At 42.5% G+C, this 14,044-nt stretch overlaps 1 protein-coding gene across 1 annotated transcript in view; it reads right to left on the bottom strand.

The window, feature by feature from the left end:
* Window positions 1-2,034: 2,034 nt before the first annotated feature.
* The window catches only part of LOC142913276 (putative ATP-dependent DNA helicase HFM1), a 46,730-nt gene continuing 34,720 nt past the window's right edge, over window positions 2,035-14,044 (bottom strand). Inside the window, exons 28-36 of the mRNA XM_076060814.1 lie at window positions 13,474-13,635; window positions 12,485-12,565; window positions 11,495-11,625; window positions 8,403-8,488; window positions 7,874-7,917; window positions 6,386-6,524; window positions 5,434-5,584; window positions 4,474-4,541; window positions 2,035-2,381 (exon numbers count right to left, since the gene is read on the bottom strand). Coding sequence (XP_075916929.1) covers window positions 2,312-2,381; window positions 4,474-4,541; window positions 5,434-5,584; window positions 6,386-6,524; window positions 7,874-7,917; window positions 8,403-8,488; window positions 11,495-11,625; window positions 12,485-12,565; window positions 13,474-13,635 — 932 coding nt within the window. The 3' untranslated portion in view covers window positions 2,035-2,311. The remainder of the gene's footprint in view (window positions 2,382-4,473; window positions 4,542-5,433; window positions 5,585-6,385; window positions 6,525-7,873; window positions 7,918-8,402; window positions 8,489-11,494; window positions 11,626-12,484; window positions 12,566-13,473; window positions 13,636-14,044) is intronic.

Genomic DNA, 14,044 nt, shown 5'->3' with positions numbered 1-14,044 from the left:
CGGCTCCTCCCTTCTCATTCCCCTCCCTTCCCCCCCTGTTGTGGGCGAGGGGTTCGCACCATGAGTTGGAGAACCAAACAACCCGCAGACTGCCTGCTGCTGGATCTCCTCTCTGTTTCAAAGAACACATTTGAACAAATTTTGACCTCGTGTCTTTGCTCATCTACCAGCTTCACATTCCCTATTGCCCGTACAAAAACCCGGAGGAAGGGCCTTTGCTATTGATGCCCCCAGGGTCTGGAATGCTATTGCCAATAAACTGCAACTTGAATGGCTACCTATGAGATATTCACTCAAAACTGCTCTAGAGGAGTTGTACACCGCTAGCTTGCCACTGCTATTCAGTGGCCTAAAATAAAATAAAATGTTTCGCTCCGGATGACCGCTGCAAAGTATTATCTGTTTTGTGATTTAGCATGCTGATCTTAAAGGTGCATTGAAAAATTTGATACTCCGACCGATGCTCCTGTTGTTTGTGGAGTAACTCATGCAGCCAGCTGTGGCTCTAGGGTTTGGTGTTACATGGTTGTTTATGTAGTTTATTGTTAAAAATTCGGTCACAGTTCCTATGATCACTGTTACATTGCATTTATGGCTTTATTTTGGCGATTTCTAAAAGTTTTTTGGTTTGACCATGTTTTTGTTTATTGTTGTACGGAGTTAGACTGATGGCCTTAATACTCTTTGGTTCTATTCGGTAAAGTCACGTAGGTAAATAATAAAACAACAATTTACCTACGTGACTTTACCGAATAGAACCAAAGAGTATGGATCCTTGCAGTCACGAAAGCTTTAAATCTAGAATTGATGGCCTTAATCTTAGTTTTCTTGTTGTTGTTTGACTTGCATCCCAATGGGATTTTTGCACACAGCGTTGGTGTACGGTGCTATTTCAGGAATATTTTGATGTTTTTTCCCTGGATTTTCTGTTTGCACATGCACAAAGTCACTTTAAGATGTTTTCTTGTTCATGTTTTTTTGTTTGTTTGCGTTGCACCCGATTCAAGAGCCGAATGGCTCACAGGGCTATACCATATAAATGAAACTATGAAACTATGAGAAGGGATGGACTGATGCGGCACAGGAGTATTTGGAGCTGAGTGGACTTGCCGACCAGCGGTGCCAAGCTTGGCCTCTGTGGAGGAGTTTCCTGAAGAACGCTACTGGGCAGTAGAGGCAGTCGCCCTCCCAACAACAGCAGTGGTTGGAGAAGCGACGCTCACAACAACGAGCGTTGCACTGGGCGGATAAAATACAGCGAGTTGGCACAATGGGGAGCACAGGTGGTGAAACAGCCAGTCATCTCGGTCAGTCTGTCCCGTGACCGGCTCGCAGAGAGCCTTCGATACTTCACGTGGCCTCAAAGTGTGCACTTTAAGTGCACCTAACCTGGCACAAGCACTGTGGTCACGTCACCGCCACTTTATGGCAGTTCTGCATGGGTGCTAAAGAATCAACTAATGTCACCTGCTGGGTCTGTCCCGTGACCTCCTGCACCTAGTCTGGCACAGTGGTGCATCTGCCAGTCATCTCGGTGAGTCAACTAATGTCACCTGCTGGGTATATCCCGTGACCTCCTGCACCTAGCCTGGCACAGTGGTGCATCTGCCAGTCATCTCGGTCAGTAAACTAATGCCACCTGCTGGGCCTGTCCCGTGACCTCCTGCACCTAGCCTGGCACAGTGGTGCATCTGCCAGTCATCTCGGTGAGTCAACTAATGTCACCTGCTGGGTCTGTCCCGTGACCTCCTGCACCTAGCCTGGCACAGGTTCCAACGCGTTCTACCCTCCCGTCAATCCCCGCAGCTGCTACCGCTGCTGCTGCACAACAGCGACCTCTCTCAGATCTGCGTCACAGTCTCCCACCATGTGGCCTCGTCTCCTCTTCCCCTAGGTCGCTGGAGAAACTCTCCATCCCATACAGGAGCTGTGTCCACAGTCCCCCCTCCCCGCCGCCTCCGCTATCACAGAAGGATTTTCTTTGTCCTTCCGCTGGCTAAAAACCTTTCAGAGGCGTCGTTCGGCGCTCAAAAGTATTTTGAAACTTTGACTTTATTTTCACAACTGTGGAACATTACATCTCTTGACCATTTACTGAAACTGGTAATACGATCAGAGGATTAGATATGCAACACCAACCGTGAAATGTTTTTATTAGATAAACTACATTATAAAAAAAAAACATTAACTTATACAAGTTGTGTTGCAGGCAAGGAAATTGCTGTTATGATGAAGACCATCCGTAAAGAATATAAGTGACGCAATTTTGCTAGAACACCTCGGTCAGACGTTTCAAAATCAATTTACCAACTCAGAAAATCCCTCTAAATATTTTCAGAAAGTTCTTCATAGCATCCTCAGCGTCCTCCGTTTGTTGTACGCTAAAATGTCGAACAACAACGACCAGCATTACAATTAGTGCGTCAATTTTAAAAAACCCTCACAGTAGGCCATATTATTCACCATATAGACTATAGTCACTATACTTATTAACCCAGGAAAACATCGGTCAAAAAATACATCACTCCAATAGGGGGCGCCAATTGCTATGAATACAGTAGAAAGGTTTTTGTTTGGGTTAGATCGCATAAATGTGTCGTTATCCCACCACCACCCAACACAGCCAATTAGTAAGGTTTGTCACGTAAACAAGACGTGCCAATTAGTTCATACTTAAGCCCACCGGTGTGTTGCAGAGTAAATGCACAGATCTGGCCGTCCGCCTGATGATGCTGGTTGTAATCACTGGCGAAACGTCGTGCTCAGATTAAAAATGTTGTGGATTTGCTCTCCGTTACATCAACGTGCTGTACTAGTAAGGTTTTTTTGGAGGGGGGGTTATATCACGCAAATATAAATGTGTGGTTAAACCCGCCACCACCCGACATAGCTGTGGCTCTAGGGTTTGGTGTTACATGTTATTTATGTAGTTTATTGTTAAAAATTCGGTCACAGTTCCTATGATCACTGTTACATTGCATTTATGGCTTTATTTTGGTGATTTCTAAAAGTTTTTGGGTTTGGTAATGTTTTTGTTTATTGTAGTACGGAGTTAGACTGATGCCCTAATCTAAGTTTTCTTGTTTTTGTTTGACTTGCATCCCACTGGGATTTTTGCACACAGCGTTGGTGTGCAGTGCTATTTCAGGAATATTTTTATGTTTTTTCCTGGATTTTCTGTTTGCACATGCACAAAATCACTTCAAGATGTTTTCTTGTTCATGTTTTTTGTTTGTTGCGGTTGCACCCGATTCAAGAGCCGAATGGCTCACAGGGCTATACCAAATAATGAAATTATGAAACTATGAAAACTATGACATCTGAACAGAACATGCCAACTCGTTACCTGCACAGCACACCGGGTGTGTTGTGGAGTAAACCCACAACATTTACAAACTGAGTACAACGTTTCGCCAGTAATTACAAACAGCATCATCAGGCGATAGCCAGATTTGTGGAGACAGGAGGACAGAACAAATCTGGCTGTCGCCTGATGATGCTGGTCGCGAACACTGGCGAAACGTCGTACTCAGATTGTTAATGTTGTGGATTTGCTCTGCAACACACCGGCGTGCTGTACTAGTAACGAATTGGCACGTTCTGTTTACATGACAAACCTTACTAGTTGGCTGTGTCGGGTGGTGGCGGGTTTAACGACACATTTACATTTTTGCGATCTAACCCAAGAAACCCATACCATTGATAAATGCACAACATTTACAAATTGCGTACTGTGACGCTTCGCTGGTAATTACACCCAGCTTCATGACTGGACTTGTGAGGGTTGCTCATGTTTAATATGGGAGGGTGGGTTGTTCTGATTCATTTTCTCTCACGTGCAATTCCCTCAATATTTTTTTTATAGGGCACCAACGCGGACGGATTCTTTAAACATGCTTCACGACGACAGACAGAAGGACGGTAACCCGATCTAGAATACAATAAATCCTAACATTTGGAATGTATAAACTATGCCTTGATTCCCTTCCTCACTATTGACACATTGCACAAGGTCACGAACCGACTGTGGCGGATGGCAATTTCTTGACAACCGAGTACAATCACTGTCTGAAGATTCAATGAACTCCCTGTTACACACTCGTAACAACAGCACCGTCACTAAGCGTTTCACTTCTTACCCCCACGGGAAATTCAACCTTTCAATATACGGCGTACAATAGTGCAGGACTGTCATTTGCAAATTTGACTCCGGCACGCAATGGCCAACTCATCTTAAAACAATGCCACGGGCTCTTCTAGCATCCTCTTCGAAGCAGACGGCGTGTCGTACTTAGCAGTTCATTGCCTGGCAGTAATATCCAGGACAGTCTGCTAGATTCTAACCCCGGGACCTTTACAACAAGCGGGGGAAAAAACCCACTACCGCTGGGGCAGGCACTGTATAAGAACGTTAAATACGATAATACTGCACCGGTGTTTGGGCCCGTTGTTTAAAGCACTGGTTTGTCTCACCTAGTGGAACTTGGAGAAAAAAACATGCGACTTTTGGAATCACCGTAGGATTTCACACCGCATGCCACCTGAGATGTCAAAAAAGAGTAAGCACTTAAACATCGCCCTCCAATCACAATCGTGTCAAAACACAAGATGTCATCGTGGCGACAGCCGTTGATACCACGAGACTTCTACAAGCGAGGGAAGAAGAAAGAAGCAAAGAGGGAGTTGTTGTGGTTAGCGCATGCAGAGCGTGGATGAGATGAAACAGTCCGGTAAACCGAGCGCTCAACATGTGTGTAGAGCATCTACATCCTTAGACTTCCTTTGCCAGTACCAAAATATAATAATAGGGTTTTTCCTCTTTTTTCTGGCAACAAAACTGAAACCTTTTTACGAGGATTCATGTCTGCATTAACCACAATACCTGCAGTCAAAATGCAAACAAAACACATACTATGATAATATATGCATTGTCCTTGAAACTGATTGGTCCACACCAAGGGACGGCTTTCTTTTGAGCCTTTTGATGTCATCTGGTCGAGCACCAATTGGGTAGAGGCTCAAAAGAAAGCCGTCCCCTGGTGTGGACCAATCAGTTTCAAGGACAATGCATCATATTATCATAGTATGTGTTTTGTTTGCATTTTGACTGCAAGTATTGTGGTTAATGCAGTAGACATGAATCCTTGTAAAAAGGTTTCAGTTTTGTTGCCAGAAAAAAGGGGGAAAACCCTATTATTATTATATGTGTAGAGTTCAATGGGTGAGGTTCAAGCGAAGAGTAGTCACAGCAGATACAGAACAGTGATAAGGAGGTAACTGTTGTTAAATTCTATGAATAATCATAATTGCATTGCTTTCTTTGGAACTAAACCTTAAACCGCGCGTGCGATCGTGGTTTATCATATTCTTACCAAACGTGCATATTAAATGTAGTATTTACATTTTCACGTTAAGTCTGTGATGCAATTTTACCTGCTCAGGATGTGCTGGCAAGGGTTGGTTGGCTTGTGTGACACACGGGGGAACAGCTGGATCACGCTGCTCCTGGTGACTCCACTGCCCATCCAGTCCTGAGCATCTGTCATAAGGTCTCTTCCTATGGTTGCCATGCCTCTTGTCGACTCTGCACAACCAGAATGTGGCCTATTTAGCAGTATTGGCAATCTACCTTTGTACTATTAACTATCACCAATTAATTTGTTTATATAACACGAATGATGTTATATAAATATCCAAATGGCCCTTGGCAGATAAAAAGGTTCCCCACCCCTGCCGTAGACCATGAAACCAGCTGGCCAGTAATGCCATTGAAATGTACTCCATAGGCATCGGCATCGCTGTGATCGTCAAGGAGGCTAAAATTCAACATTTCATTTGCGATTCCACCAGGCCGGCCACACCCAATGGGCCCTCCCATCTTGCCTGAATGCCACACTGTAATCAGGATGAAGTCAGGCTAATTATGTGAACTGTTTAAATAGGTATTCTAGTCCATACCTGTCATCTGGTATCGACTTGATACTAGTAAACCAGTATCAACCAGAATATTCTGATTGGCTGTTGCTTATTTCGACCCATAACTTGCATTACTCTCTTAAAGATCAAGCTATTTAATTTTCCAGGAAAACCTCACTGACTACTAAGACTGTGCTTCCAGAAGATCTTGGTTTGGGATGTTTGGCCATTTCCATTCATGAGAAAGTTAGCATGTTGTAGAAAACTGGAAAACTCGGAGACAACCCAGATCATAGTCCAAGCTATCAACATCTGGCATGTCCCGATGACCACCCATTGAATGCTTAATCAGACTTAAACCTGATTAGCTTTGGACTGGTAAGACCTGGTGGTGCATTTTGGATGATTTCGCTGAATAACGTTTGCATGTTGAATGTGTGTTGTGTGAAAGGTGATCTGGGAGACAGACCCACTGTCGTCTTGATTTCGAAATGCTGGAGCTGGAACATCAGTGACGCTCACGGGAGATCGGAGTTTGGCCACTCCACTTGGTAACTCTGTTGACCCCGACGTGCGATGATCCACAATCTTGTCACCAGCAAACACAGCTGCACACACCACGTTTCATAGAGAGCGGTATTACAAAGCTTCTTGATGTATATTGTTGCATGTTAAATGTTTGTCCCTATCCAGAGTGCATAAATATACAGTAGCAGCCCAAAAGTAAGGGCACAAAGAGTTATTATACTTATTTTTTACAAACCACATCGGGTTATTTGATTTATTTTAACAAACGTTCAAACTGACTCCCATTGACATTAATGGATGCTTGAATTCTCTTTTGAAATTCATTAAGGACTCTTTTGACTGCAGGTGTAATCTTTGAACATTCATCAATTATTTTGTCTCAATTCAATTCGGGTTCTTTGTCGAGGTGACCCCAGGGGCAGAAGAAAATAGGTATTAATAATAATAGATAAAATATTACCTTAAAGAATAAACACATTTTTTTAATGCCAGTGTTACATTAAATGAAATTACTCTAACTTTTGGGATACCCTGTATGTCGGAAACAGCTTTATATGCTTGGCCTTGTACTTTTGACATTTTTTAATCTGGAAAAGAAATCAAGGAATTACATTTTAATTGATTTTATCATCTATTATAATACATTCCCAAGCGAATTATGTTGAGCTCTTTTTAGAGTCTATGGCCGCATTTTAAAGCTATCCGACGTTGTGGCTCAGCACGAGATCGAATGCTTGCAAATTGGAAGATTACAAATTTAAATCCTCATTTGGGATTGACTCTGCCCATCAACCCTGCGTGGTCTGTAAGTACCAGTGTGTGTGAGAACAATTAATCTGTGGTTGTCCTATGCATAGGGTCTGCCCCTGCCGTCGGAAAGGTGAAATCCCACCGCTGGATCAGGGCTATAAACAGCAGTGTGTAACAATGCTCATTTGAGCAAGACAATTATTCTGACTTTTTTGACGACGGTATTTTAAGCCTCCATCTTTTCTTATCTCCTTTAATTTGCTTCCAGGTTTGCACAATTAAAATGTAGGGTTATAAACATATAAATACAACAGTGCCTTATTATTGTTCTGTATCGCAAGGTGAAAAAAGATGCATGATTACAAGAAAATCAGGGTGGCCTTTGATACTCCAAGATTTTACACTTTGGAAGCGGAAGGGACAGAGAGATAGATAAGACATGAAGGGCATGATGAAGCATGTCTCGTGGGACAGACACTCGACCAAAGGGCCCAGAGAGAGATAGGCAAAGAGACACATAGTCTCTCCTGCATCGCTTATTTTAAAATCAAACGTTGCAGTTAATTGTAGTCATTGCATTAGGAGGTTAAGAGCTCAGACGACACAGAGTTATCAAAATGACAAGTGTAGCATTTTAAGTTGAGCATATAGCTATTATCTACAGACATAACCAAATTACCCAACTGGCCTTGTGGGGACAGGAGCTCAGAAGGGCCACTGCATCTGCAATAAGACAAACACGTTTAAAATATCAAGCTTTGCCATGGCTATACAAGTACAACACACCTTAACACGGTATGACTCAGCATAATTAATGTATTAATCACCATATTCTTGGTTCTTTCGGTAAAGTCACCACGTAGAAGGGGAACAATTAAAAAATAAAAATATAAAACAATAACATTCTCACGACGTTTTGACTGCAACACAAGCAATCATCATCAGGTGTGAAAACCACAAATCTGTGGTTTTCACACCTGATGATGATTGCTGTGGTTTTCACACCTGATGATGATTGCTTGTGTTGCAGTCGAAACGTCGTGAAACAATAGGAGAGCAATAAAATAATAAAAATATTAAACAATCAAATGACTTTACCTAAATAACCAAAAATATGAATCCCTGCAGTCACGAAAGCTTTAAATCAAAAGTATTCATCACTGTTGCATTTTTAATTTTCAGCACACTTAATTTACCGTCAAACGTACCTATCATCATGCAGTCCACACTGAGGCTTAGGGACGTGAGCAAACTTGGATAAATTCACTGCGATTCCCCCCTTTACAGAGCAAACCTATGATGAATGTACTCAACACAAGACACGACAGGATGCTCACAACATGCTTAAGGTATATCAAGGGTTGACAATTATCGTGCTGAACGCAAATACAATCTGAAACGTTTTGTTTCGTATAACATGACAATTATTATAACAATGGCCTGTTACTAATGAAATCAAGTCAATAATGCCACGTTTAATCCTGATGCACTTTTAAATCTAAATTGAAAACTAATTATTTTTTAAACTGATTTTCGTGTTTAGTTTGTTGTCCTTCCCCCGCACCTCCGATATGGCACGGTTGGCTACGTACAGTGAGGGGAAAAAGTATTTGATCCCCTGCTGATTTTGTACGTTTGCCCACTTACAAAGAAATGATCAGTCGATAATTTTAATGGTAGGTTTGCTTGAACAGTGAGAGAAAGAATAACAAGAAAATCCAGAAAAACGCATGTCAAAAATGTTATAAATTGATTTGCATTTTAATGAGGGAAATAAGTATTTGACCCCCTCTCAGTCAGAAAGATTTCTGGCTCCCAGGTGTCTTTAATACAGGTAACGAGCTGAGATTAGGAGCACACTCTTAAAGGGAGTGCTCCTAATCTCAGCTTGTTACCTGTATAAAAGACACCTGTCCACAGAAGCAATCAATCAATCAGATTCCAAACTCTCCACCATGGCCAAGACCAAAGAGCTCTCCAAGGATGTCAGGGACAAGATTGTAGACCTACACAAGGCTGGAATGGGCTACAAGACCATTGCCAAGCAACTTGGTGAGAAGGTGACAACAGTTGGTGCGATTATTCGCAAATGGAAGAAACACAAAAGAACTGTCAATCTCCCTCGGTCTGGGGCTCCGTGCAAGATATCACCTCGTGGAGTTGCAATGATCATGAGAACGGTGAGGAATCAGCCCAGAACTACACGGGAGGATATAGTAATAGGTTTTACCCTTTTTAACTGGCATCAATGATCTCAAGGTAGCTGGGACCATAGTCACCAAGAAAACAATTGGTAACACACTATGCCGTGAAGGACTAAAATCCTGCAGCGCCCGCAAGGTCCCCCTGCTCAAGAAAGCACATATACATGCCCGTGTGAAGTTTGCCAATGAACATCTGAATGATTCAGAGGACAACTGGGTGAAAGTGTTGTGGTCAGATGAGACCAAAATGGAGCTCTTTGGCATCAACTCAACTCGCCGTGTTTGGAGGTGGAATGCTGCCTATGACCCCAAGAACACCATCCCCACCGTCAAACATGGAGGTGGAAACATTATTCTTTGGGGGTGTTTTTCTGATAAGGGGACCGGACAACTTCACCGCATCAAAGGGACGATGGACGGGGCCATGTACCGTCAAATCTTGGGTGAGAACCTCCTTCCCTCAGCCAGGGCATTGAAAATGGGTCGTTGATGGGTATTCCAGCATGACAATGACCCAAAACACACGGCCAAGGCAACAAAGGAGTGGCTCAAGAAGAAGCACATTAAGGTCCTGGAGTGGCCTAGCCAGTCTCCAGACCTTAATCCCATAGAAAATCTGTGGAGGGAGCTGAAGGTTCGAGTTGACAAACGTCAGCCTCGAAACCTTAATGACTTGGAGAAGATCTGCCAAGAGGAGTGGGACAAAATCCCTCCTGAGATGTGGCAAACCTGGTGGCCAACTACAAGAAACGTCTGACCTCTGTGATTGCCAACAAGGGTTTTGCCACCAAGTACTAAGTCGTGTTTTGCAGAGGGGTCAAATACTTATTTCCCTCATTAAAATGCAAATCAATTTATAAAAATTTTGACATGCGTTTTTCTGGATTTTGTTGTTGTTATTCTATCTCTCACTGTTCAAATAAACCTACCATTAAAATTATAGACTGATCATTTCTTTGTCAGTGGGCAAACGTACAAAATCAGCAGGGGATCAAATACTTTTTTTTCCCTCGCTGTACGGTGTGAAAGAACCTCAACATACATACATACAAATGCATCTCAGAATATTTCACAAAGCATGGGTGCTTATTGATACATGGGTGCTTATATTTTAAAATGTAGCAAAGGCTACAAAGAAACGCATTCAGACAAGGGCTGTGGTAATCCGTCACCATCCCTAGAGAGAAAACCGCAATGGGCACACTTCAGTTTCAGTTTCATTTATTAGGATTGACCCTGTGAGCCAATCGGCTATTGGTTTGGGTGCAACCGCCGCAACAAACAATAAAATTACAAGCTACACCTAAAATTAATTGTACACATATCTAAACATCACCACGTACATAATCAATAAAATCCTACAGAAAAAGCACTGCCCCGTTCATGCTGCGTACAAAAAGTGCAAAAAAAATCCGTTTCGATGTTTGATCCCAATAACAATCATAATACAATACAGATAAAACAAATTTAAGTATAAATCGATACTAAATAAAAAAAATCGGGCCAAACCAAGCCCCTCTAAAACTTACTGAAACAATGCTACCTAAACAACGTAACAGTTCTCCCAACAAATGTGATTAAAAGGTTACAATAGCGACACACACACACACAACACGCATCACTAAACCTAGCGTCCTTCGCTAGCTGCATAAGTCATAACAGCCGGATGAACAATAGCAGTAGTAGCGCACTATAATCAACATACAAAATAAGTTCATACGTCGGTCATCTAAAGCTAAATTTTTAAATTCAGGCCACAGGGGAGCAGTGGCAGCTTTGGTTGTGCGACTCCCCTAGAGCACTCTCGCTCCCAGAGCCACTTCAACATGAGACAATGCACAACTCTTACAGCATCTCGAGTGCAGTCCACATAGTGGAGCGGTGTGCACCACTGCATTGTGTATTCATTTGTACGTTGACAGGGTGCGGTACTCATTGTACAACACTCTGTCCGTTCTAAATGTTTGCATGCGTGTTTGCTACGCGCGTGCCAATTTACACAAAACAAAACGAGGTACAGTATGAACACAGGTGCGGTGACAGATATGAGGGCTGTCAAAATGTGTGATGTTTAACCGTGACATTTTCACTCATACCTTGAGCCTTTTGTGACTCGGAAAGCCTGTTACACTTACGGTCTTGCTTTTTAGTTCACTCAGGAAGCTACGCACGTCAGCGCTCGGGGTGCTGGGTGTTAGCGGCATTGACCTGGCCATATTCCCTTTGCCTACAAGTTAAAACAACAACGCAGGCGCTTAGACCTGAGTGACAACACTGCATTCATCAGGTGATTTCGCCTTGCGGGTTCAGATCCTAGTGGGGGGGTTGGCTCAGCCTACATTCTCCAGGGTCAGTAAAATTTGTATCATATTGTGGGGAAGACAACAGAATCAAACTCCTGTGATTCACTCACCCCACCACAGGAATGCAGAATTAGCACCACTGGACTATGGCTGTCATCAGGAAATGAGTATCGCCAAATGCTCATTTGAGCGGCAAAACAAAGACTATACGAGTTATTTATTTAGCAGGCCTATGATGCGTGCAACCAATTGTGCATGAGAATGATCGATGACTGATGAAAATTATATGCAAATGTATCATTTTGGCTAACGTTCAAAATGAGACCGCACAAGACAGAATCTACGAGGCAGACCATACGAATGAGACAGAAGAAGCTTGATAACAAAAAATAATGCAGTCTTGAATGGAATCGTGTCAAATCACATTATTTTACACATTCCATTACCAGCCTGTAAACAAAATAAATACGCGCACAGCACGCATTCCACGTCTGTCCCTCCACATGAACATTAAAGTAATTGTATACATCCCATCTGTCAAACCTCCATTCTGGGAGTGCATAATTGCAGCAAAATGTGTTTAATACAATAAAACGCTGCACCAGTTTTGGAATTCAGTGTCTCATCAGCAATGTCAGATTTGCTTGGATCAACGCTGGTGAATGGCCAGAAGTGTATCGGTCTTCGTTTGATGAAATACGATATGATACCCAACCCAAAATAATCACAATTGCTCGTAGTAATAACTTTGTAAATACGTTGAATCACGATGAAGGTACTCACAGCACTCGTGTCCACACATTTGTTTATTTTTACAGTTGTGAAGACAGCTTCTCTTGGAATCTTCCAAGCCAGCAGAGTAACCTTCAGAAACAAACGAGAGCTCTGTGGAGAAGTCTTTTTCACTGTAAACGTGTTTTATAATGACACATTACACATCACGTGACAAATACAATCAAACGCTGAATGTTTATGAACATTACTTTCAGCATATTGTAGGTCGAGCGAAGAGTCGAGATGTGTAAGCCACTCTAGTGTGCAGAAGCATGTCTTAAAACGTTCCAAGGAGGGTGGGGGAGACAGTCCTGAAGATTTAATTAGATCCCTAAAGTCGTGATTTAAAGATTTCGTGACTGCAGTGATTCGTATTCTTGGTTCTTTCGGTAAAGTCACGTTGAAGGGAAACAATAAAATAAATATAAAACAATACAATTCTTACGACGTTTCGACTGCAACACAAGCAGCCATCATCAGGTGTGATGACTGCTTTGTGTTGCAGTCGAAACGTCGTGAGAATTTTATTGTTTTATATATATTTTTTATTTTATTGTTTCCCTTCAACGTGACTTTACCGAAAGAACCAAGAATATATATATCCCTAAAGTCGTATAAAATATATACAGTTCATGTATTTTCTCTGAGAATAAAATATTAATTTTCGGGGTCTCAAGGAAGAGGGGAGGGAGGGGTCCATCACCGCTGTGTCAGTTTGGAACTCTTGAGCACAAGAGAGATGATCTTTGCAGTAAAGTTGTATATGTACAGGTCAACTTCACAACAAAATATAATGCACCACACCTAACGTCCCCTATGTATATTGCCACATACTTGTCACAGCATGAGTTGGTGGGAACAATTGCACAATTTAAGGATTATATGAGTGTTGTAGATATGAAGATGCTGCATTCTAAATTGCTTCCATGGGATCAAATGCATAGAGTCTAAATAAACCAATTGATATAAAATGCATGTAGAAATGAGGCGACACAAACCATTGCCGGCTGCTTGTGCCGCTGCTGAGGCAAACGCCTTTGGTTTCTCACAGGTAGTAGCATGCAGGGATTGGGCCTGCTGATGTCTCCCATTCCCGTAGAGCCCAGAGGTGCGAGGGCTAGAGTAGAATGGTGTGAAGTTCTCATGGATGTCCATACCAACTGGGAAATGCATTAGAACCACATTTTTACCACGATAGCTTTAATCATCTTCACCACATTTTTTGTTCTGCCACATACACAGAGAGTGTGAGAAACCTTTCAGTTGTAATTGATCCTGAGCACGAGTTATCTCTCTACTGTCAACTCTGGAGAACCTCATACCTCCACCTGCACATTTTCCACGCCCACCATTTCCTTACCCCAGCTGCCATCCACACTTTCACATCTCCTCACATCCTCAAACTCCAGATGATGCAAGATGCCCCTGACAGGCTTCTCGTCCACATCCGTAAACAAAACATCACCATAATACTGAGATCCCTCCACTGGCTCTCAATGTAATCCCAGATCAATTTAAAAATAGCACTCACCGTCCTAAAGATACTCCATTGACTCGCCCATGCCTAAA

This window comes from Petromyzon marinus, unplaced genomic scaffold (assembly GCF_048934315.1).
Source record: "Petromyzon marinus isolate PM22_M1 ecotype Great Lakes invasive population unplaced genomic scaffold, UKy_Petmar_22M1.pri1.0 PM_G_Scaffold_24, whole genome shotgun sequence".
Taxonomy (NCBI): Eukaryota; Metazoa; Chordata; class Hyperoartia; order Petromyzontiformes; family Petromyzontidae; genus Petromyzon; species Petromyzon marinus.
Note: the sequence above shows the minus strand (reverse complement) of the source record. Positions and strands in the feature narration are given on the sequence as shown.